Source organism: Ciona intestinalis, chromosome 1, assembly GCF_000224145.3.
Source record: "Ciona intestinalis chromosome 1, KH, whole genome shotgun sequence".
NCBI lineage: Eukaryota > Metazoa > Chordata > Ascidiacea > Phlebobranchia > Cionidae > Ciona > Ciona intestinalis.
In genome coordinates this window covers 7,490,796-7,515,489 of record NC_020166.2, presented here as the reverse complement: position 1 = coordinate 7,515,489, position 24,694 = coordinate 7,490,796, and the positions used below count along the sequence as shown (strand labels likewise).

The window sequence follows — 24,694 nt, the reverse complement described above, 5'->3', positions numbered from 1 at the left end:
AGCTTATTTAAGACCACTGGGTTAAAGCAATTGCCGTAAACTGTCTTCCTCGATGAGAGTTAACCGTCCACAATGGTAGCAGCGACAACGTCCCTTGAAACCACAACGTATGGTTAAACGTTAGAGGTATGCGCGCTAACCATCAACTGAACTTATATCGGTGCGATGTGACGTCACGGATTATTGTTTTACGAGAAACAGAAACATTTCGTAAGTTTGGTTTATTGTTCAACAGAGTGGTCTTAACTACGATCTGTTTTATTCAAGCATAAACTTCGCCGATCGATCTTCGTCTATAAATGAACATAAAGATAATGTGAAACAACACATACAGAACCACATCTTGAAATCAACCTATATTTGATTTGGAATTTGTAAAGTAACGGCAAGCCCTAATGTCCTGCTAAGTAAAATATAGTTAAAAGGCCCTAAAATGCGTTATAACAGAATAGCAAAATCTAATCCAATTCCACCTGTGGATTAATTATCTACAGTAATAAATATGAAAGAAACTCAACCTCTGGTATTCATTGCCATTGTATGTACGTTGTAAGTACTCGACACACTGAAATAAAAAGGAATTTAAAACGGTTGCAAAGACGCGTCAACAGTAAAATAAAACATGGTTGAGGAAGACGGGACACCTTTAGCACATAAAGTTTACCCACTCTAATTGTGTGTGTTTTTTAAACAAATAACAACGGTCAATGGGAGTCGTAAGGATACGGTTTTACAAATCTTTAAATGATCTTTGTTTACTGCTAAATGGGAGTAGAAGATGGAATGCAAAGGTGTCCCATCTTCCCCCACATCACTGTATCATAAATGCGATGATTCATAACATATAGTAAAACATAGATACACACAGTCGTATATTGGATGTAAAAAACGAAAGAATTTCATTTTGTAAAAGCGGACATATATTTTGCTATTTCTTACCTCGCAAATTTATTTGATGTCGGCTGTAGTAACTGACGAGTCGCTTTAGGATCTGGTTTTTCCAGCGTTGGTTTTGGAGTTCGACGACGCCGGCCACCTTGTTTCTTTTTACCCCCTCTCTTCTTTTTACTTTCCGCAAGTTCTACAATTAAGTTAAAAGCTACAAACACCACGAAATAGGTTCGAAAACTTGCCATAGCTTTACCTATATAGGAATGATAAGCTGTTTAGGCGCATGTTAACTACAGAATCATAATTAACCTCAGGATTAAGAATTAAAGTTCACAAAGCAATTTTCAAAGTCGTAATCACAAAACCAGTATTTAAACAGTTGGGCTGCATCTTTCCTTGAAAGTTTATTCCTTTACTAGAAATATGGCCTACTAAAGATATATCTATAGTAGGCCGTGCTGTGGTATAGAGGCTCCGCAACTGCTTTTAAATAATTTGATATAGTTTGATGGGGGAGAGAGTCCCTAATATATCCAAATATCCTATTTGTGTTTTAAACAATTAACAACGGTCTATGGGAGGCGTAATGATACGTTTTATATTTGGTTGAATGTTCTTTGTTTAGTACCAAATAGAACGAGAAAATAGAATAAAAAGTGCCCCATCTCCCCCACCACACTATACATACTTTCCCCTGTTACCAGTTCTGTCTATATTATAATATATCTTCATACGAAACAGCATATACAGCACATAATCCTTACGTAAATTGCCAGTAACTTTAATCACAGGCCGCAATAAAATTACAAATTCCAAAGAAAAGCAAAATAATCAAACTCTAAAAATGTGTTCTTATTTTTTTTTGTAAAACCTTTTAAATGAATAAAATATTCCAACACTACCTTGCTTTAACGCCATATGCGTGCATAGCTCTATAGTCTCCGAGTTGTACCCTTCCACATAAGTGAACAGATATGCGCATCAAATCGTATTAAGGAAATATGTCGGTAATTTTCCAAGAACATCACGGTTTTGTTCTACGACTTGGAATCAATTTTTGATAAGAATATTTTGTAACTGTAAAATGCTGTTCCATTAGCATATTAAAATTATTTTATGGACAATAAATAATTTCACTTATCGTATGTAATTTAAAATTTGTATACACTCAGATTTTTTTATTCCCCATGTAGCCTTCTCATAAAAACACACCCGAAAAACACCCGAATTTGTCGCCTTGGCAAAGTTGTTAAAGCGCTCGACTATTTAAATTCCATCACTGTATGCGTACGTGTTACTAAGCTAAACACTGGAAAGCAATTTTCCCCTTCTGTCCTATATGAGTGAGGCTCTGTTCAACGACCTCAAATTTAGACTCCATTTTCCCTTTAACCATAGGTTTAATTAAGTTATAGAACGTGTTAAGTGACTTTGTTGTGGCCAGTGTGACTCCATCCTGTCACAACTCATGTCACTCTATAGTTCTTCTAGTTCTTACTAGTTTTACAGCATCGAATCAGACAAACTTTCCGCAGCATCGCAAGAGATTTTTCCCTTTCGACTATTTTCCGGCCGATTATTGCTTTACCGGCAACAAATAATTTGTATTATGAACAGCACATTAGTATTGTAAATTAGATTTATTATTATTCCAAACGAATTGAATATTATTCCCTTTTTGCAGCTCAAGAAGAATCTAAAAAATATGAAAATGCAACATAAATAAAATAGAATTGAATTGAATTAAAAAGTTTATGTTTACCATAGCTGATCTCTAAGCAGATCTGACTTTCATTAGATCCATTACTCGTTTGATGTCTAAAAAATAACACAACGTTAATATATTTCCAGTTGGGTGAGAGAAGACGGAAAACACCTTTACCACTTAACAAATATCCTAATCGTGTTTTAAACGGTCTGTGGGTATCGTGATGGTACGGTTTTAATTCTTTAAACGTTTTTTTTTTGTTTACTACCAAATGGGACATGGAAAATAGAATGTAAAAGTGTTCCATATCCCCCATCCTACTTTATGCATAACTTAAGGAGAATATATAGCAAGCCAACGGCAGCAATATGCGGCTATTCGCATTAGGCAAGTAATTAATAATATTTTATCTTTTGCCAAAAAAAGTGAAAATATTTTCCAAATAAAGTAAGTTTTGTTTTGTTAATCTAATCGTCCATTGACTTTAAATGTATTTATGATTTTTTTCTTTCCTAAAATTTCAATGAATTTTACTCGTACAGCGAAGATAATAAAACAATAAATATTAGATGTACTATTTCAACTTATAAACAAATTAAAAACCATCAATTTTCATTTCTTCTTTGTGGATATTGTAGTTTTGGCTAGAAAAGAATTGAAAAATTTAAAATATAGCAAAAAGAAAGAGATAATAGAACGCGCCAATGGCAGGACTATGGTTTACTTTTAGATCTCTACAAAGTGCAGGCCAAAGCCGATTACTGTTAAGTAATAAAAATCGGTGTTATGATATTTATGATATCACCTTGAATCCTATATACTTCGCTGCATATTTTGCGAGGCATTGTCATACCTTACCCTATTACTCTGTAGTTTTACATTTCCTACAATTAATGTTTAATTAATAAATACGTTGCTTTAGTACAAGTATATTACATATCTCATATAGACAGTTAACATTGTTGGTTGAGTATCACAACGCATACTACTTCTCTGATACGTGCTTTATACAAATAGTCGTTTTAGTTCTTACCTTTTACCTCTGTCGTCTGAAACCACCACATCTCGGTTACCAGGCGGTCCAACCACCAATTCCACACAGGAGCTAAAAGTTATCAAGAGTACGAAAAACAATTTCAGCTTTTCCATTGTCAAAACACTAAAAATTACAATCGTTTGGATTTTTCTGTAAAACTTTTAACAAACCTGAATACATTAATATTAAACATGATTTGAATTTAAACTGTGAACAAAGAAATCGCCTGCGTTTAAGTTATGCCCAACAGGACTATATAGCATGCGCGTCTACTCCTAACGATAGGAAATGGCAACGATTTTCGTAGAACGTAACGGCTTTATGTCTCTGTCTATTGTTTTGGCAATATAATAAAATTTCAACTGTAAATCTTTACACAAAAAGCACGGCTACGAAAATAAGTTTTGTTTTTATTAACCTTGTCTGCAAGATCTTTTTATTCATAAATGATATGTGGTAACAGATATATACAGCAACAAAACTAACATTAGTGGTATTGTAACTTTGGTTTATTATTATTCCAACGAAATAAATATTATTCTCTTTTTGCAGCTCAAGAACAATCTGAAAAATAGGGAATTAGAACATAAATAAATGAAAATTAATTAAATCGAAAGTTTATGTTTACCAACTGATCTCTAAGCAGATCTGACTTTCATTAGATCCATTATTCGTTGAATGTCTAGAAAATGACACGAAGTTAGTGTATAGTAGGGTTGGGAAAGATGGGACACTTTTTGATTCTATTTTCTCGTCCTATTTTGCAGTAAACAAAGAAAATTAAGAATGCATGAGAATATAGTAAACCAACGCCAAAATGCGGCTATTCGCATTATATAGGCAAGTAATTGATATATTTTATCTTTTGCAAATAAAGTGAAAACATTTTCCGAATAAAGTAAGTTCTGTTTTGTTAATCTAATCGTCCGTTGATTTTTAATTATGTTTATAATTTATTTAGTTCTTGAAATTTTAAACCAATTTTACACGTACAGTGAATGAAGAATATAGATAATAAACAAATAAACATTAAAAATACAATTTTAATTTATAAACATGTTATATAAACCATCAATTTCCATTTCTTCTGTGTCGATATTGTAGGCTCTGTTACTAGAAAAGAATTAATAGATTAAAAATATAGCAAAAAAGGAAAAATAAAACGCCTCTGCAGGGACAGGTCTATATGGTTTATTTTTAGGTCCTTACAAAGTGTATGCCAAAGCCGATTACTGTAAAGTGTTTAAAATCAGTCTTTATGAAATTTATGATATCCCCTTAAAACCTATATATTTTGTCACATGTTTTGCGAGGCATTGTCTTACCCCACCCTATTACTGTGTATTTTCACATTTCCTACAAATACTGTTTATTAAATACGTTGCTTTAGTACAAGAATATTTCATAGAAAGTTAACATTGTTGGTTGGTGTATCGAAATACACAAAGCTTCTCAGGTACTTTTATACAATGAATGAATGTAACTTGCTTAGCCTCGCGTGACCGAAACGCGACAGTCTTAATAACACGAGTGTTTTGTTTCATACACCTTGTACCAGCTTACGCGTTTCCATGTATGTTATTTTGCGGGTGATCATTTTTGAGGGGGAATTTTATCATTTTTTTATAATCTTTAACAATTTTGACAACCCATTAGTGTCTACTGGGTTGGAGAAATTCCCGTTGGGGGTCTTGTCCAAGGACACATATAGACACGACGCCGGACAAAGATTCGTTTTAGTTCTTACCTGCTACCTTGTCGGGTCACACCCTTACGTAATCCGGGAAACCCAAATACCAACTCGACAGATGAGCTAAAAGTTATCAAAAGCACGAAAAACAATTTTAACTTTTCCATTGTCAAAACACACTGAAAATTAGAATGGTTTTATTATTCTGTAAAACTAAAACGACATCTAAATACATTAGCGATGCCTATGATTTGAACTCAAATTGTGAACAAAGAAATTGCCTGCGTTTAAGTTATACTCAATCAACAAGATTAACGTGCGCGTCTGCTCATACCAATAGGAAATAACAACGTCATGTCAGGAAACGGCGCTTATGTCCGCCATTACGGAGCCCACAGAGCGTGAATCGCCCAAATGCATGGTCGGCGTGTGTTTATTCGGTTTTTGTAAGCGATGCAAAGCTAGAAAAAAAAACACTTCTAGCGGTTGTTTTAAGATTTAAAATGTAAGTTCTAATATAAATCTTGTTATATAATATTAAATCCAAGAATTAATTTCTAGTAAATTAGTATTCTAACTGTTTTTCAGAGTAGGCTGCAGTGTGGTTTAACAGGGTACTTTACGTTGGCGATTAATACTAGCAGCAATCAGCTTAGTTTACACAATAGTATATGCTCATACCTACGAATCTACAGAACCAATATATACTATATTTATAATCTAACATGGATGACTATGCAGCTCCAAACTGCTCAAGTACTAGCAGATAAGGTGTTCGCGGTTTCCGATTTCATAAACGTAGAAAGGGTGGTTTATTATTATTAATTCAAGGAGAAGACCAAAAATAGTAACTCAGTATTGTTATCCTTAATGTCGTTTTGATATTAGGAAAATTTTACAAAGATACCTTAAGTTTCGTTGCCGGGTATGTAGGTGTTAAGTTTGTGAGCCAAAAAGTAAAGGCATGGCAATTTACACGCAAAACTGCTGGATGCACCGGTTAATGGCTGCGACTATGACGTCACAGACGCGCGACTATGGAAAACAGAACTCGTTGTTTTACAATCCGTTTCCTAACTTGGTCTATACCAGGGGTTCCGAAACTTATTTTATAGCGGGCCAATATGTAAAATCATAATTATGCGTCGGGCAAGGTTTTCCTTGCTATATTGGCGACGCGACTTGTATTGGTCAAAATTTGGTTATAACGAATACTGTTAGTTAGGTCAGGAAGTTCGACACATATGCTGGTAATAAACATGGCTTCTAGAACAGATTAAACTACGTACTTGCGGAGTAAAAGACAAAGTTTCACAGTTTTTTGTTGAATCATGTCAGGATATAACCCCCATACCAGAGTAACAAGCGTGGAAGGTTGGCTGATGCTGTGACCCCCATAATTATTTTTGTGACGTAACAAAAGCAATGTAAATTATTACAGAAATCAATAAAACATTTCTAGACGATTTTTTAAAGTAATATGTTTATTTGTAAACGTGTGCAATCGGTAATTTTAAAGTCTTCTGAGGCCATTTATTTTGCTCCTGCGGGCCGGGGTTTGGGAACCCCTCGTCTATACTAACTTTGGAAAATAACAACAATTTTCGTAGAACATAACGGCTTTGTGTCTGTCTATTGTTTTGGAAACAGAAAAGAATTTTAACTGGAAACCTTTACACATAAACATGGCCTCGAAAATGGTTTATGTGTAATAAATAAATTCAATGTAGATTTAGATTTAAAGCTGATGGTAAATAAAGACGGGTTTTTATTCAACTAAAACACAAATACATTTCGTAAGTTTGGTTTATTGTTCCACAGAGTGGTCTTAACTACGATCTGTGTTAGTCAAGCATAAACTTCTCCGATCGATCTTCGTCTATAAATGAACATAAAGAAAAATGTGAAACAATACATAGTACTGCGTTGTGGAAGATGGGACACCTCTAGCACGTATAATATCCAAATACCCTGATCGTGTTTTAAACGATTAACAACAATCTATGAGGGTTGTGAGGATACTGCGGCCCCTACTTGATTATCAATATAAAAGGGGTTTAACAAGAGAGTAAATCCATTTTGCCCCCAAAATTAGATTTTTAACTATCTACAGTAATAAATACAAATGAAACCCGACCTCTGGTATTCATTGCCATTGTATGTACGTTGTAAGCTCTTGACGCACTGAAATAAAAAGGAATCCTATGAACGGTTGCAGCGGCACAATAACAATAAAATATATGCAATCACTCATAATATGTTTTATGTATATAGTAGGGGGTAAGATGGGATATTTTTATTATCTATTCTCGTCCCATTTGGTAGTAAAATGATAATATTTAGAGAAATATATAACCCTATGAGGGACTCTCAAAGGGGGTTGTTAAGTATTCAAATTACGATCAAAAAATCTAGGATTTAGGTTTTAAAGTTATCCCATCATACCTTACAGTATATTATGTGTACTAGGTTGAGGGAAAGATGGAACACCTTTTTATTCTATATTTTCGATTCATTTAGTAGTAACAAAAAACATTCAATGAATTAAAAAACCGTATCCTCACGACTCCCATATACCGTTGTTGGTTTGTTTAAAACAAGCTCAGGATATTTAGATATTGTGTGCGACAGGTTTCCCTTTTTACACAAGAGAACTATATGATAAAATCGGGGGATAGTTATTGCATAGAAACCCCGCATTAACAGCTGTATTTTGCGTGAAACAACGAAAGATTGTCATTTTGAATGTCCGGTAATCATTGCATTTTCTCACCTTGAGGTTTGATGAGATTTAGCCGATAGGGGTGACTGTCGAGAACTATTAGGCTGATATTTGCTCCACGCCACATTGGGAGAACGGCGACGCTGACCAGTACCCTGCTTATTTTTTCGGCCCCTTTTTTTACCGTTCACTACTACAAAAAATAAGCTAACAGCTACAAACACTACGAAATAAATTCGAACACTGGCCATACCTATATACCTGGGAATAATAGCGTATACTACAAAGTTAGTATAGACGTTCGGTAACTACAGATACAAGCTAATACCAACCGTCCATAAAGCAGTTGTCTAAACCACATTTACAAAATGCGTTCTATAGGCAATGACAGTTATATTCCATATGGCAGAGGATGTTGAATAGTTTGATTACATCCATCCTTTAAGGCTTATTCCTGTACTAGAGGTTCCGCAATTGCCCTTCGAACCAAAGGTTGAATCAAAACAAGTAATTTCACCAATTGCTCTTGGAAATACTGGCTGATTCTCGCATCTATATCCGAACAATAGGAGTTTTAACTTTAGTTGCTTTTAGCGGTAAAGTATCGAAGAAATTTCTACCACGAGGTGGTGTTAAATAAAACGTCCACCCGAGCAAGTGACGATTAAATTTAACGAAATACTGGTTCAGAATACGGCGACATATCCCAACTAATACATATGGTGAAAATAGTTCCAAATACAACATTACGGATTAGTGTTCCGGTCTTGTTTTGGCAGCAGAAAAGAGATATGGCCATGAAAATGAATTTATACAGTACAGTGGGGAAAGATGGGAGACCTTTTAACTCTATTTTCTTGTCCCATTTAGTTGTAAATAAAGGACATTTTCTAAAGAGTTATAAAACTATATTTTGACGACTCCTATAGACCGTTGGTGGTTGTTTAAAACACGATCAGGGTGTTCGGATATTATGTGCTAAAGGTGTCCCATCTTCCCCACCCTACTATAAAACATTTTAGTAGCTTGAGATTTTTAGCCGGTAAATCAGGGCAATTCAATTTTTATTCAACTAAAAACAAAACAATTCGTAAGTTTGGTTTATTATTCCACAGGGTGGTTTTATTATCTTTTCTAGTTGAGTTTGCAATTTGTTCTAGGCAAGCATCAACTTCATCGGTCGATCATCGTCTATAAAATAACAAAAAATAATGTAAAGCAACATAGACGGCTTAAAATTAAAACATTGTTTGATTTGACATAACTGCAATTTCCAACGACCTACTATGGATAACAAATATATGTAGTAGGGTGGGGGGAGATGGGACAACTTTAATACATAAGGTCCAAATATTCTGATCGTGTTTTAAACAATTAACAACGGTCTATGGTAGTTATGAAGTTACAGTTTTATATTTCCTTGAGTGTTTTTTGTTTACTACCAAATGGGACAAAAAATAGAATGGAAAGGTGTCCTATCTTCCCCCACCCTACTATATTTAAAGATCACTGAAAACGGGTATAACACAGTATAAATGCCAAGAGGAATAAATCCAAAAACAAAACAGAAAATTAAGTCAATAAATATTAACTTTCGATACCCATTGTATTTGTATGTACGTTGTACGATCTCTGCGCACTAAAAAAAATAGTAAAACTTTTTTACATGTTCGATCTCGTTGCCTACTATATATATATAGTATGGTAGGATGGAATATGTTTTTTGTTATCTTTTTCGTCTCATTTGGTACAAGGAATATTAATAGAATTATATAACCGTAAGCCACCTGCGATTCTAAAAGAGGATTGTGAAATGTTAAAAACATGATCAGGAAATATGGGATTTAGGCTATAACGGTATCCGATCTTACACAACAGCAGTACCATAGTATACACTTCAGTATACTATGGCAGTACTGTATGTGAACAAAATGGGGGTGGGGTGGCTCTGAATTGAAATTATATAGGCTATAGTAGGGTGGGAGAAGACCGGTCACCTTTAGAACATAACATCCAAATACCCTGGTCGTGTTTTAAACAATTAACAGCGGTCTATGGGAGTCGTGAGGATACGGTTTTATAATTCTTTAAGTGTTCTTTGTTTACGACTACATGGAACGCAATAAGATACAAAAGGTGTCCGATCTTCCCCTAGCACACTATATATGTTGTAGAATATTTGAGAAATATAGCGACTCCGCACGTACGGCTGTATATAATAAGATGGGGGGAGATTGGACACCTATTCATTCTATTTTCTCGTACATTTTGGTAGTAAGCAAAGAACATTCAAAGAATTATAAAACCTTGTCCTCGCGACTTTCATAAACCATTGTTAATTGTTTAAAGGGCCTAAACACACCCCACGTCACTTTTATTTTTTATGGTAAATTCACAAAGCGACTGTTTTATTGATTCCATTGCTTATTAAAATTGGTCCAGTATAGGCGGAGATATTCGTCCTCAAACAGTGATCTCTAGCGCTATCTTTTTTTTACTACGAGCTTCGTGATTGTGACGTAGGAACGTACTAGTCACGTGACTGATTCATTCGTAAGAGCGAAACCTGCGTTTTTTTGTGCTTTTTTGCGTTTTTTTGTTCTCTCGTTTTTCGCTAAAAACACTGCCTCTCGCCTTTCTCAGTGTTTCTGAATGAGAGCGGCCACGCTTCAACAATCTTGTGACGTGATTTGTCACGTGGGTAGTACACTTCTCAATTTTTTCGCCACGCAACTTTCAAATCAGTTTTATGAATTTCACGGTGTTTGAGCTGGAATATCTTTGGTTATACAGAACCGATTAAAACAAGTAAGGTGTCGTTGGAATAAGAAAAACACACTCTATCGATTAAAGCGAAGTACATTTGAGGTGTGTTTAGGCCCTTTAAAACACGACAAGGATATTTATATATTTTGTGCTAAAGGTGTCCCATCTTCTCTCACCCCACTATATCTGTTGCGCGTAAACAACTTAAGATTCTTGTTTTAAATAACCGGACAAAATCCGTACTTTCTCACCTAGGTGTTTGGTGCTGTGTCCACTGTGATGGCTGGCGAGAACTCACAGGATTATCGTCAATCATCTGTGGTGTGGAAGAACGACGACGCCGACTACCTTGCTTCTTTTTTCCGCCTCTTTTTTTGCCGTCCACGAGTTCCACAATTAAGCTAAAAGCTACAAACAGCACTAAATAAATTCGAAAATTTGCCATAGCTGTATCTGGGAATGATTTATGTTTTAAATACAGATACAATCTATAGGACCAAGCGTTTAAACTGACAGATCAATTTTCATAACCAAAAAAAACCAAAATGAGTTTTAAGCAATGACAACTATATTCAATCTGGCAAAGGATGTTGAATGGTTTGATTACATCCACCATTTAGGTTTATTCCTGCACAACAGGCTCTGCAATTGCTCTTAGAAATACTGTGGTTAGTTCCCGCACGCGCCTATTCGAATAACATATGTTTTCAACTTTTTGCCTACAGTTTTAAAGTGCTGGAAAATCCTACCACAAGGTGAATGAGTAAAAGTAACTTGCTTTATCCTCGCGTAGGCGGAAACGACAGTCGTCGTTATAAAACTGGTGGTTATTACACCTCGTGGGTGTTTATTTTTTTACGTATGGCTGATCAATTTTAGTGACCACTGACTTGAAGCAATTGCTGCTTGCTCCGCTAAGTGGTTAAAAACAAACACATACACCCACAATGGCAGCCGCGACACATACGCCCAAAAAGAGAGCAGCGACGAGCCTTGAACCCATTACATATAGGCTTCAGGGTTAGAGGCTGGCTTGCTAAACCACCACGTGCCTCGGCGCCGAACGAAGTAGTGTTGCATAACATGTTGATCCATGGCCTACTAAAGATATCAAGGCCTACTAAAGATATATTTAGTAGGCCATGGTTGACCCAAGCGAAGTGGGAAGTGAATTTAACTAAAACTAGTTTCAGAAAACTATTGCACAGCAGGTAAAAATGTACCAATTAACTTAATTTGTCATTTTTTTTTCAATCGATTGTGCAGTGGCCAGTGGTGGTTTCGTTGTAATAAAAGTGTAGTATAGATAGTACGGAAAGTAAAATAAGAAACCGCAAAACATATAGAAACACAACACCGAAAACTTGTGACTTTTTTAGATAGTGGGCTATACTGGGGTTGAAACCGGTTAACGTTAAAATCTAGATTCTATGTTTCTTGATCATGTTTTGAACAATTAATAACGCTCTTTTACAGACGCGAGGCTATGGGTATACAATTATGTAAATACTGTTTCTTGATTAACCAATGGTACGAAGAAAAGAGAATTAAAATGCACCATCTTACCCCACTCTACTATATACGTAGCTTTACTGCTAATTAAAGTTGTTAATCAAAGTCTTAAATAGCAACACAATTCAAACGATTACAAACTTTTACATATTTTGATCACGAAGTTTTACAGCGAACTATAGCTGTACTCTTAAAAGTGATAACCATCAATCACGAAGACTTGCGAAAGTTTAATTTGGTCAGCTATTCTGTAATTCTAGAGAAGAGAATTTAGAAAAAGGCAAACCACGACGTGCATTTTTTGTTTTAGATTTTAGAAGATGACCGCTTATAACTGTTACGATATCGACTTCAGAACATTCAGTATACTTGATTTGCCGAACTGGGTAACGCAGTTTGCGAATACTCAGGTGTGATTGAAAAGGGATTCTTCGCTTATTCTTCAAGGTATTCAAATGTAAGTGTTTTACATATGAGAGTTCATTTTAAATTATTTAATTTTTATAAAATTTTATTTAAGTCTGATTGTGAGTCTGTGACAAATGTGTTTAATTTTGGACAAAAAGGAACACATGTCAAAATTTAATAACATATTGCGTCAAGATATTAAATGTCGAAATATTTAACGAACGCAATTCTGATCAAAAGTTAACCCTTAAACAATACACGTTTTTGTACGGCGGGCATTCAAAGCGGCTGTACCTAACGGCGAATATTATTGTTTAAGATAAATAAATGTTCAAATTCGACACGCGTTATTGAATATAGGCCTACTGATCGTCGGGTACATCTATTATTGCGTTGTCATTCTAAATCATATCTATAATATGCTGTCGGTATTTACACAAAAATGTCACCGCCGGGTGTATTGATATTTGTATACTGTCAGACGCATTGGAAGCAAGTTTGTTAGGTGGCAGATTAGAAAGACAGACAAGGTACCGAACGAAGAGCACAAGTAGATTATTACCGTCACGAAACGATTTATTCAGCAAGTTGGGCCGTGAAATCAGCTGTCGTATGTTTTGACAAGAAACATCATTTTAGATCGGTGGAACCGAAGTCGTTTGTAGTGCTCGCATTAAAACTGATTGGCGACGACACGTCACGAAGAACGTGGAAGCATAAACTTGTTATTACTTCCCTATTTTAATCTGTTTAGAGAACTTGGTGATGGTAGAAGGCTCGGCGATCGAATATCACGATAACCCTTATTGTTCCCGAACTCTCAATTCAAGAAAATTGGTTTTAAAGAAGTATATCCTGTTGTTAATACGCGCGCTGTGTTTTAGTATGCTCATGGCGCGATGTTTATTGCCGATTTGTAATTCTTTACGTAAGTTCACTGTTTATTGTAGCTTTCAAAAACGTAAAGCTCTGACCGTGGCCTTGGGCAAGAAATACGGCGACTTTCTCAGAAAAGGGCCGATCTTGACCCTTGATATTCTGTAAGAAGCTTAGGAGAGGTTATACAGTTGTTACACTGTATTTACAGTGTGGGAAAGGGATTAAAATTTAAGTAAGAGAGTAAAACCTGTGTGGAAACAAGAACCAAGAGTAGAGTTTAATTTATCTGTTCGGCACTAGAAAGAGAAATCCGCGAAATCGTGTTTATATCGCATAGAAACGCATGTTTTATTCTGTAAGAGTATACCAAGTTACACACGTTACATAATCACATATATATTTCACAGTTACTACGATAATATGAAGATATCAACTATTGCGAGTATCTTAGTGTGGGCGGGCTTCATCGCAAAAGTTGAAGGTAAGAAATTTGCGTAAAACTGTGTGGCGAATTGGGTGTTTTGTTGCTCCTTATTGGTAATAGTTCTGGGTACCGTGCACATAAAAAAGCACGTTTTAATCATTCACTTAAGTTTTCCGCAAATTTGCGTGGGCAACCAACGAGAAGTGTTGCATCATATTACCAGGTATTAAACTTTCCTGAGTGACAGACTAATGTGCAAACACGAACTCAGAACATGCGTTTTCCTATTAATCGAAATCCCCCATGGCGTCAACTGCATAAGTTTTATTAAGAACTGCACGCGTTTTTTTTAAGAAAATCTGATTAATTCCTGAAATAGTGGATACATAAATATCGTTGCAGCTATTTTGCATTTGAATTAACACGGCCGGATAGTTTCATTTCAACGAAAGCGCGACAATTGGTTAAACCTTTCCGAAATCACAGTATAACCTGCTATTACATTTAAATCCCCGCTATTTTCATATACAGTGACGCATAGAAGCGTTCCCTGCGGCCATAAACTTATGCTATTTCTATCTGAAGTTTTTAGCACAAACACATGCTTTAATTGTGGGAATTTTAATAGGCGCTTTTTGCAACATCATTTCACGTTTTTTTAAATGTTGTTAACTAAAATTAATGTCACTGACGGGCGTGGTAAATAAATCCGCATAACATACGAAACCGCAAAGTGCGGGGTGTGCGAACTAATGAATGAATGTAACTTGCTTTATTCTCGCGTGCCGGGAAACGGTGAGAACATGGGTGTTGTGTTTCATACGAGTTTACCATTAGCTTACGAGTTACCATGTGTGTTACTTTGAGCGTGATTTTTTCATGAATATAACGGATCATTTGGTGTTTTAAATTATTAATAACGTTCTATAGAAATTGTGAGGATACGGTTTTATAACTCTTTTAATGTTCTGTTTACTACCAAATGGGACAAGAAAAAAAGAAAAGATGTCCCTTCTCTCCCCACCCTACTATACTGGTAAAATATTTATCCGTTTAAACAGGATACCTTCAGCCAATGTACTTTGGCAGCGATGCATGCCAGATCAGTTACAATCATCGAATGCGGTGCGGTACTCAACATATGAGCCGGCATATTTGTGAAGCAATGGGTTGCTGCTATCAGTATACAATCTATGGAAGCTGGTGCTACTATTCCAAGCTCAGTAAGTTTGAACATCTTGCATTCTCAAGCGCTTTACCCGCAGGGAGTACTAGTGTGCATATATTCCATGTACAGTAGGGTGGTGAAGACGGGACTCACGGTCCAACAAAGTGCGCGGCAAATACGATGTGTCCCGTCTTCCCCCACTCTACTATAGATGTGTCCCGTCTCTCCCCACTCTACTATAGATTGCACTCGCACTTTAATAATCGAGATGCTGCATGATCTGTGCTGCGACGTCTATTCATGTTAAATTCAAATATGACAATTTCTAATCAGACGTTGAACCATAAACCCCCTTATTTTGTTGGTTCAGAGTTAACGATTTTAAACTTGCCGTTTTGAGCTGAACGCAAACAACTAACTTACCATCTAAAACTAAATACAGGTTATACGTTCTTCCCTCCAAGTCAAGGTTCGAACAGAGTGAATTCTTTGCCAAGTACAATACGGTTTGTATACCATACTATAGTATATGTTTGTTTCTAAAAGTGATTTATTTATCGTAAATATACTTTAGAACCACTCGAGCGACAACTACCACAACAACAACACCAGTAACAACAACAACAACGCCCCCAACAACGACAGTACAAACAACGATTCCAATATCAGCAGCATTAAATGAGTAAGTACTTGATTGTGAATGCCACTTACTTTACCCTTGAGTGGTCGAAAAACGACAGTCGTTATAACACGGGTTTAACACATGGAGTCAGCTTAAGAGTTATACCATGTAAGTTACTTTGTGGGTGATCTTGCTTATATTGTTTTAGTTAGTTTTTTCTCAACCGTGGGGATTTAACCCAACTTTCGTCACATGCTTAAGTTTGGTAAACCTGTTTTAATCAGAAATGAAGTGCGGAAACAATCAAAGCCGAATGCAGACCTGTTGGAGTTGCTTTCAAGACTAGCAGCAATGCACCGTGCAGCTCAGAGCAAAGAAGAAGCTCCAACGAGGCCCAGAGCACAAAGCGTAAATACCACTGAACCAATTGAAGCATATGCATCTGGAGTAGTTTCCAGCAACCCAGTTTCCAGGGGTGCAATACCCCAAAATGAATCAGAGACTTCTACTTGCTTATTCAATCCGGAAGAGAGAGATGACTGTGGCTTTCCAGGAATCACTAAAGTAAGATGCGAATCTATGGGCTGCTGCTGGAACAGTACCTTAGATGGGGTATACTGGTGTTTTTTCTCTGTCCTAGTATCCGAAGAACTTGTACCCCCACCCCTTGTAAACAATACATCTTTGGATCTAGATGCAGGTGCGATAATAGTTTAATAAGTAATGCGCCGCACATCCACAGGATTATATTTATCGTCATTTATTATTTTTTAGACAGTCCATCATGGAGAAACAACCTAAACATGGACTACAGTGAAGAGGAATTGATCGAACCACCACTTCCTCCCAACATAGATGACGATGACAACTTTCTTGCGCTGGTGGCACAAGAGATTTCAGGAGAGGAACCGCCAGATGTAGTGGAGGACAACAATTCAACTGTTTCAACATACAATTTAACAATCAATGGTTACAACAACGCAACTAATACTTCCGTTTCTCCATTAACTGTGTTTCCTGCCGTATTATCAGTATTGAACACAACAACACGAACCTTAGTCAGAACAGGAACTCCAACAACACAATCTACAACACAGACAAGCACAACTTTAAGTGAACCACCATGGCTTCAACAACTTTTAAGCAATCATGAGCCAACAGCTACAACTACAACAACTGCACCGGTTACAACCACGTCAACAACAACAACTGAGGAGGTAAAATAACAAAACAACATAATCACAGCACTTTCAATTAAATGTAAACATGTTTTACCAGTAAGCCTGTTTTGTTGCTATATCTTGTTTGTTTGTTTAATATTTCTAAATCTTCCATAATAAAAAAGACAAATAAAAGTTTTTATATTATTATTATTATAATTTAAAATCTTGTTATGCTTGTTACAGGATTTGCCACCTTATACTGACCCCATTGTACATGCAGTCTCCCCACAAGTCAACAGTAAGAGTCTACCACTTATTTTAAAAAATATCTGTCTTCAACATTATTTATTACAGCTGTGCCTGCTCCAACTGCTGGTTTAAGTGAAATAGCAGCACTGTTGAAAATCCTACAGGGTATGGAGCGACAAACACCACAGCAAGCCTCACATGAATGCAGAGTTGATGCTCAAGGTTGGCAAGCATTATATTTTACATTCATAATAAATCATTTCACCAATGGTTTATGTTTTTGAACTTCTATGTTACAAATCAACTATTTATATCTCATAATTAAAAATAAACAAACATGCAAAAGGATAGGAATATAGAAAAACAAAGTTAAATACTAGTTAAAATAACATCATTTAAGGTCGAATTTTATCATTTCTACACCAACAAAAACATATAATACACTTACCCACTTAGATGAATGCTGCCGAAATGATCCAACTGCTCCGTGCTGTGAGTATCAAACTCATCGTGACCTTGCACACAGAGCTGCACCAATGGCCCGTATAGTGGGTGGCGGGCCCGCTGGATTGCTACGATTCTCGGTGGCATACTTATCTAAAAATTCCCTTTCAACGCAGTTCTGTGGGGGAACATGGATTGATAATCAGTGGGTGTTAACAGCAGCACACTGTGTGTTAGATTATTGCAGCAGAGCAAGGTAAATACTTACTATTCAAAGCTTGACTAAGCATTGATTAATGTCGCTCTCCTTTTAGTGTAGACACCTTAAAATATGAAAAATAGGATTAATGCGAAAAACTTGGGTGTTAAAACATATTAGTTTACTCTTGTGTTATATGTTAGGGCTGATGTCACCCCATGCACCCTTAACATTACGCCTATGTCATTATTAGGTATTTAAAGTAGAAAAACACATAATTACCATTTCAGGCCAGTATCCGAACTCATGGTAAGCCTTGGTAAATACCGCAAACTATCTTTTCAACGTGATGTTGGACAATTAGATTTGCGAGTGATCGATGTTATTTGTCATCCAACAAATTGTAAAACAGCTGGCCAACCAAGATTAAATGATCTTGCCCTGTTACGACTTGAAAGGTAAAACTTAATTATCAGATTTGCTTAAGTATTCTGCAAGGTTTAGTTTTATATAACATGCAACATATGATGTACACAAGTACAACCATAATAAAACAAAATAAATAAAACTTAAATTTTATTTTACCTTAATAAATGCAACACCTTTCAACAAATCACATTCTATGTCTTTTTAGTCTTACTATTATTCTTATAAATATGCCTTACTGTTTCAGACCTGTACAGACCAACAGTTATTATACACCTGCACCAATGCCACTATCTTTTGAGGCTCCAGCACCACAGGGAAACTGCATTGTCCTTGGATGGGGATCAACACAAGGTGAAAATAAAATCTTCACTAATCACAAAACATACTTTGGTGTATAAACACCATAAAGCAGATTTTACATTTATATCGACTGAATAATTTAGAAAAAGATTTCTATCAAAATTTAGCTTACAGCATATCAAATGAACTTGCAAACAAATTATGTTGAAAATGTAACAACTACTGTTTATTACACAAGCACATACGCTTAAAGTTATCATAAACAACAGCAGATATTTTTAGACATTTTTGTTTCAAGGTACTGGTCATGATAATGTATTGAAAGAAGTGTCCGTTCCACTTGTAACCAATGAGCAATGCAACAGAAGGGATTGGCGGAATTGTGTTATCAGAGCATGTATGATGTGTGCTGGTGAACTCAGTAACGATCCGTGCGATGGTGACTCAGGTGCGAAATCTGTTATCCAGCTGCATAAACTAACATTACTTACTTATTAACTTAATTGGTATGATCTAACCATAGATAACAACTTGCCCACGTACTCAAAATATTATACGTATAGTTTAAAGCAGAGTCCGTATACAAACGTATATAAATATGTTTTTAAACGAACTCTGGGTAATAATTTTGCAATCTTGACACAACAAAGTTTATTCGATTCTTAAAATCTAAATTCGCTTACCGACCATGCTGATTTAAAGCTGGCAAATAACTGTACGAGCGGGAAACGTGGCGACACAGACATCATATTATTTTTTTTTATTCAAGTAAACATAAAAGTTTGATAAATTACTGACTGTTTTTTTCTACGTTTAGGCGGACCGTTATTTTGTCAGCGACCAAATGGCCTGTACGTTCTGCACGGAATCTATAGTTGGGGACGATGCGGGGCTGAAGAACGAAAACCTGCAGTTTACACAAGGGCATCCTACTTTATAGATTGGATAAACAGGGTAATAAACACATTTGGGGGGAGGTAGCGATGGGTTTAGAAAGAACAACATTTAACGACACTGTGAAGTGACAGCCGAAGTCTATAGTCGATAAATTGTGTATTAGTCGTATTAAACTGCAAACAAATAAAACTGTTAGGTGTTTTGAAACTTTACGAGTCCTGATAACATCAAATGTATATGAGTAATACCTTGTGTTCTTGTGTTGTCGTTCTTTCGTGAGTGTTTTACATTTTATTATTATATAGTCTCTTATTAGTACTTATACTTTCATTTTTTCTTTGTAAATCTTTACACAAGAAAGTATGTAAAATATTTTATCGTTTGTAAAATACACTACAAAATAATAAAATACAAGTAAAACAGCAAAAGTATATAAGTGCACGAAGATAATTAGAGATATTTCCTGTATACTCTTAATCATACACGGTTAGATAGTTATACTTTTAAATATGAATATGAATGGTGTAGACATGCACATTCGAATGTTTTAATTAGATTGCTAAACCGCATTGTGTATTTATTGTTAGATTTTAAGTTTTTGCAATGCTTCGCATAGATAAGGCAGTTTTAGGACCTCTGTTGAAAAATAGGAGGTTTAATACTAAATGGTTTAAACAAATATTAGATGTTGTAAGACACATATACTGTAAAAACGACATGTAGAAAGGTGGGGGAAGATGGGACACCTTTAGTACATCATACCCAAGTGTCCTAGGTAAACAGATAGTATATAGGAGTCGTAGAGATACGATTTTACAATTGCTTATGTGTGTTTACTATTAAACAGGACAAAATATAGAACTGAACGGTGTCTCATTTTTCCCCACCCTACCATATATTTCGTTAAATACTTTTCGGTTATTAATTGTTTGTGCATAAAAGTTGGTGTTAGTAATTAATAATATTGGAATACAGTTTGCGAAATAGACAACTCTAAAAATATGAAGAATTGGGGACAGAACACGAAGTAAAGAGATAAACATTTCTATTTACTCCGTGTGTTACTGGGGAAATCAAATGCAGGCCAATTTCGAAATATATGAAAACAATTTTTATATCAAATAAGTGGACATTTTCAGGTTGAATTAATGTCCGAAGACGGGACTGAGCAGAGTTATCAGCACAATGTTTCGTAGATGGTTTACATAACATGCATCAATGTAGTGCTGCCGCAATTAAAAGTGTTGCCATCATCACCAAAACGTTGCTGGCAACACTGGAGGCTTTGTTCCTTGGTGTGGTGGCTTGAGTAGGGGGAATAAAGTTGGTCGGCAACTGAAATTCAAAAAAAGCTTGATAAATATATTGAAGTAAAAAACACAGAACGTGCTGTGTACTTTATAAAAACTAGCTCGAGTTCGAGGCCTATATTAAACATTACAAGCTTAAATTTGAAGAAATTTAATAAGCCGCTCAGGTTTCTACTCAAAACGAAAAATTTTAAACGTATTTAATTAAGGTTCAATTACCCTGACCAAGCTTCCTGGGTATCTGTCGTCTCTTGTATCGCACCAGTTCTCGTTGTACATTCCATTCTCCATAGGTGATTCGACTACAAACCTACAAACAAACTTGTTAATAACAGCACATACGACTTGAAGGTTTCTGTGAAGGCGGAAATAGCAAAACTAAGTCAAACAAGTTCACTAAACCAAAATAAGCTTTACTTATTATAGAAGGCTTGTCGTAACGCGCGGTTTACTTTAATAAACAAATGTAGCTTATATTAGGGTGGGGGAAGATGGGACACCTTTAGCACATAATATCCATATATCCTGAACGTGTTTTAAACAATTAACAACGCCTATGAGGGTCGTGTGGATATAGATTTGTAAATGTTTGATTGTTCTTTGTTTACTGCTGAATGGGACGAAAAAAACAGAGTTAAAATGTGTCCCATCTTCCCCCACCCTACTGTATCTTCGCGTGTGGGGTCAGCGATAGTCATTATATCACAGATGTTCTGTTTAATACACCTCGTGCCCGCTTTATCGCCGTATCACGTTTCTTTATTGGTCAGAATAAAAAACAGCGCATCCATGAAGTATATGGTGTTTGATATTCACCTGTACCAGAATAATTTATCACCACTTTCGCAGCCATCTCCCTCACAGAAGAATCTGTATTCAATCGATGATTGAGATCCCGGGACAACTGTACAGAGACTAAATTGCCGGGAGGTGCCGCCTAGAATTAAAACGTTTATTAATAAACATTCACATTTTGAAACATTTTAAAATCTAATAATAAATATAATAAATTTTCTTTTGAAATATTGGCGTGTTGGTTTTACAAACCTACGATATCTTTTTTTCAAACAAACGAAATATTTACTTGCGTTTTACCAATTGTAGGAAACATGGGATAAGATAAGATACCGTTAGACCCTTCATGCTATATTATTTTATCTTGTTTTGAACAATTAAAAATAACGCTGTTTCAGAATCGTGGGGTTGAATCATAGTAGCCTATCACTTGAGTATACTATGGTTCTACGTTAATCGAATTCTATTAACATGCTTCTGCTACAAAAAGGGGACAAAAGAAGTATAAAAACAAGTCCCATCTTACCCCACTTTCTAAATTTTCTACATTTCTCGTACTTTATAATGTCTGCACTTTACTACTTGTATATAAGTTATACATCTAACGTTTGTTATCTATAGAAAACTTGTTATGCTAAAACCTTACATCTATTTTGGTTGTTAGCGTTATTGGTGACGCACAACCTCCCAGCTTGCTCCAACTCCCACTTGACTTCTATGTGACGCATGTTTCCATCCGTGGGCGCGACTGTTTTGCACGGGCGTTCTGTAATTGAAAGTCGTTACAGGTGAAATGGCTTATCTTGTAATAGGTTTGATAATATGAATTTTTAATAGATTATTTATATTGCAGTGTAAATAGCAATGTTACACGTAAACCTATTTTGTCCTACATGATCTTTTTACAATTGAATTGCGCATATATAAGTTTTTGAAGACATTAACGTGTTAACGAATCAAAACCTGACAATTTAGCTTAAATATTTTAATCTAAAACAATTAACTTTCAAGGTGGAAAATAATGCAGCAAACAGAGTATACGACACAGAATGAATTATAAAAGCAGCACTGCTTAGTACTGGTTTTATGTTAACTATAATATACATTTTATAAAATGCATTTGTGCCAAACTTGGTTTTGGTGAAAACACCTACAAAACCTATGTATCGCCAATAAGAACCACTCTAGCATTTAGCCGAAAAACGAAGACGCAAAAATATCAATAACGTACCTCCCTCAAACCGGTAGACGGCAGTTTTAAATCCAAGTGGTCGAACTGTGTTAGCAGTTGGGTCGGTGATGGTCACATATGTTTGGCTGTATATAGTTTCGTTGATTGACGTCCATGTCTGTACAGCATAAATAAAGAAAAACATGTTACACAATAGTTGTATAGTAGGGCGGAGTAAGATAGGGCATGCTTTTGTTCTCTTTTTTCGTTCCAGTTTGTAGAAACAAAAACCAAGTACAGAATTATAAAACCGTAGCCCTACGACCCCCAAACAACGTTGTTGATTGTTAAAAACACGATTAAGAAAAAATATATGATACTGTGTGGTAAGATGGTATACCGTTGGCATTTTCGATATACCGTCTTACCCCAAAGTATAATATACACGGCGCGTTGGTTTTAACAACAGTATAAGAAGCGTATACGTCATATATGTTGATTACTTGCCTCGCATACTTGGTAAGATCCTCTCACCAATCCTAAAAAGAAAATTAGCCAGAAAGTTGCCATGACTTTCATTATACTTTATAGTGTAGCATTAAAATAGTACACAAACAATTATAGCTTAGCGACGATTCACTACCTGTTTTATACAATTTTTAAATTTTACCCAAACATAGCGTTTTTCTTTCGTATGATGGAATACCACACTCATGCAATAAACGGGGACACGTGAATCATCGAAACGGAAATGACGTAAGTTGGTTCATCAACTTTTGACGCGCGTGGACCTACGACGTCACAATCAGTGATATTTACGTTATAAAGTTAACTTGTTTCAGTTTTGATTTCGTAAATTTATTGCAGTCATAATGGCAAAAACCTACAATTCTTATGGAACGGCATTTTAACTATATAGCATACAATACAGCTTTGGGCCAGTCGCGCTTTAGTATGTTGGCTTAGCTATGCATAATTAATACCATCCGCCACATGACATTGCGTTGGTGTACACCTAAATTTCATTACAAACACTACCTAATGATATATCTACTAATCCTCGTTCTGCTTTGTCATGCACTATAAACTTGGTCTTTGTACACTAGATTTATTTAGGAGGTCTTTTTTAGATTCGTTTACGAACTGTAGACATATTAACAACTGTCATAATTATTTTAATCAGACATTTATTGAAATCTCAACTCATTAAATTTTATATGTGATACGCGCACGTACACTGCAAGCTATAACTACCGCGAGTAGCCTACGCGACTGCTGCAAAACTGTCATGGTTTTTACCTTTCCAAAAAGCGGAAGCGCATGATATCATTGCCTCGAAATAACCAAACAAAGTGAATAATATACACCCGGGCAGTTTGCTTCTGATATGCTCGACTGATAACTGTATTGGCATTTACAACCTAATGGCTAAATCATCGTTCGCCCACCACTCTGAGAATTGTACTATACTGTTTTTAAACCTACACCATTTGTTACCTTACTCTATACTCACAGCTTGAAATGCCAGCCTATACAATACGACACTCGCTGTAGTTTCCCCCCATACAGCCTGAGGCGACTGACGCAACGCGCTGAAGTAACACGCACTATATTAACCTGCAGTTTTGAACATAAAACAACTTATCTGGTAGTTTCAGCTCTATCATTTCTACACACAATGGCGCCCATGATAGCATAACAGCAAGCAGTTTTTCGAAACTTGTTTTTATTTCCGCGATACGGTCCGCCGCTTTGGAACAAATAGATATTTCGATGACAATAGAATGTCACGTTGTTTGGTGACTATTTACGTACCGACATGTGATCTTATATTACAGTTAATTTAAGTTTTACTGCGACTCTGAATAGAACGCAAAGGCAGTTACGCACTGTACATAGGGATTACCAAGA

The 24,694-nt window shown here is 35.8% G+C and overlaps 2 protein-coding genes, 2 long non-coding RNA genes and 1 other non-coding gene across 5 annotated transcripts; 1 reads left to right on the top strand and 4 right to left on the bottom strand.

Annotated features, from left to right (window-relative positions):
• Positions 1-2,512: 2,512 nt before the first annotated feature.
• Positions 2,513-3,799, bottom strand: LOC104266871. The gene is made up of 4 exons (XR_717762.3): positions 3,633-3,799; positions 3,203-3,243; positions 2,654-2,709; positions 2,513-2,587 (listed from the first exon to the last, which is right to left on the bottom strand). It is a non-coding gene; the product is annotated as an uncharacterized LOC104266871 (long non-coding RNA).
• Positions 3,800-4,027: 228 nt separating this feature from the next.
• Positions 4,028-5,883, bottom strand: LOC104266870. The gene is made up of 4 exons (XR_717761.3): positions 5,383-5,883; positions 4,705-4,748; positions 4,264-4,317; positions 4,028-4,199 (listed from the first exon to the last, which is right to left on the bottom strand). It is a non-coding gene; the product is annotated as an uncharacterized LOC104266870 (long non-coding RNA).
• Positions 5,884-13,506: 7,623 nt separating this feature from the next.
• Positions 13,507-20,093, top strand: LOC101242330 (serine protease lint-like). The gene is made up of 14 exons (XM_026834325.1): positions 13,507-13,581; positions 14,020-14,093; positions 15,098-15,259; positions 15,647-15,710; positions 15,779-15,886; positions 16,111-16,526; positions 16,601-17,043; positions 17,233-17,287; positions 17,344-17,460; positions 17,695-17,938; positions 18,172-18,339; positions 18,555-18,661; positions 18,909-19,058; positions 19,428-20,093. Exons 2-14 carry the CDS (start codon positions 14,033-14,035, stop codon positions 19,589-19,591), a joined length of 2,259 nt encoding a protein of 752 aa, XP_026690126.1. The 5' UTR covers positions 13,507-13,581; positions 14,020-14,032; the 3' UTR covers positions 19,592-20,093.
• Positions 16,135-16,229, bottom strand: mir4094 (microRNA 4094). The gene has a single exon (NR_034489.1). It is a non-coding gene; the product is annotated as a microRNA 4094 (primary transcript).
• Positions 20,071-23,451, bottom strand: LOC100185713. The gene is made up of 6 exons (XM_026835510.1): positions 23,291-23,451; positions 22,844-22,961; positions 22,259-22,378; positions 21,634-21,754; positions 21,037-21,127; positions 20,071-20,842 (listed from the first exon to the last, which is right to left on the bottom strand). Exons 1-6 carry the CDS (start codon positions 23,360-23,362, stop codon positions 20,723-20,725), a joined length of 642 nt encoding a protein of 213 aa, XP_026691311.1. The 5' UTR covers positions 23,363-23,451; the 3' UTR covers positions 20,071-20,722.
• Positions 23,452-24,694: the final 1,243 nt, after the last annotated feature.

Excerpts from the sequence above, each read along its gene's own strand:
- LOC101242330 (XM_026834325.1), top strand. The coding sequence starts at position 14,033 with ATGAAGATATCAACTATTGCGAGTATCTTAGTGTGGGCGGGCTTCATC. Across the intron at positions 18,340-18,554 it reads GCCCTGTTACGACTTGAAAG|ACCTGTACAGACCAACAGTT; the intron begins GTAAAACTTAAT and ends TTACTGTTTCAG. Across the intron at positions 18,662-18,908 it reads TGGATGGGGATCAACACAAG|GTACTGGTCATGATAATGTA; the intron begins GTGAAAATAAAA and ends TTTTGTTTCAAG.
- LOC100185713 (XM_026835510.1), bottom strand. The coding sequence starts at position 23,362 with ATGAAAGTCATGGCAACTTTCTGGCTAATTTTCTTTTTAGGATTGGTG. Across the intron at positions 22,379-22,843 it reads CGTCTACCGGTTTGAGGGAG|AACGCCCGTGCAAAACAGTC; the intron begins GTACGTTATTGA and ends TTTCAATTACAG. Across the intron at positions 21,128-21,633 it reads GATAAATTATTCTGGTACAG|GTTTGTAGTCGAATCACCTA; the intron begins GTGAATATCAAA and ends GTTTGTTTGTAG.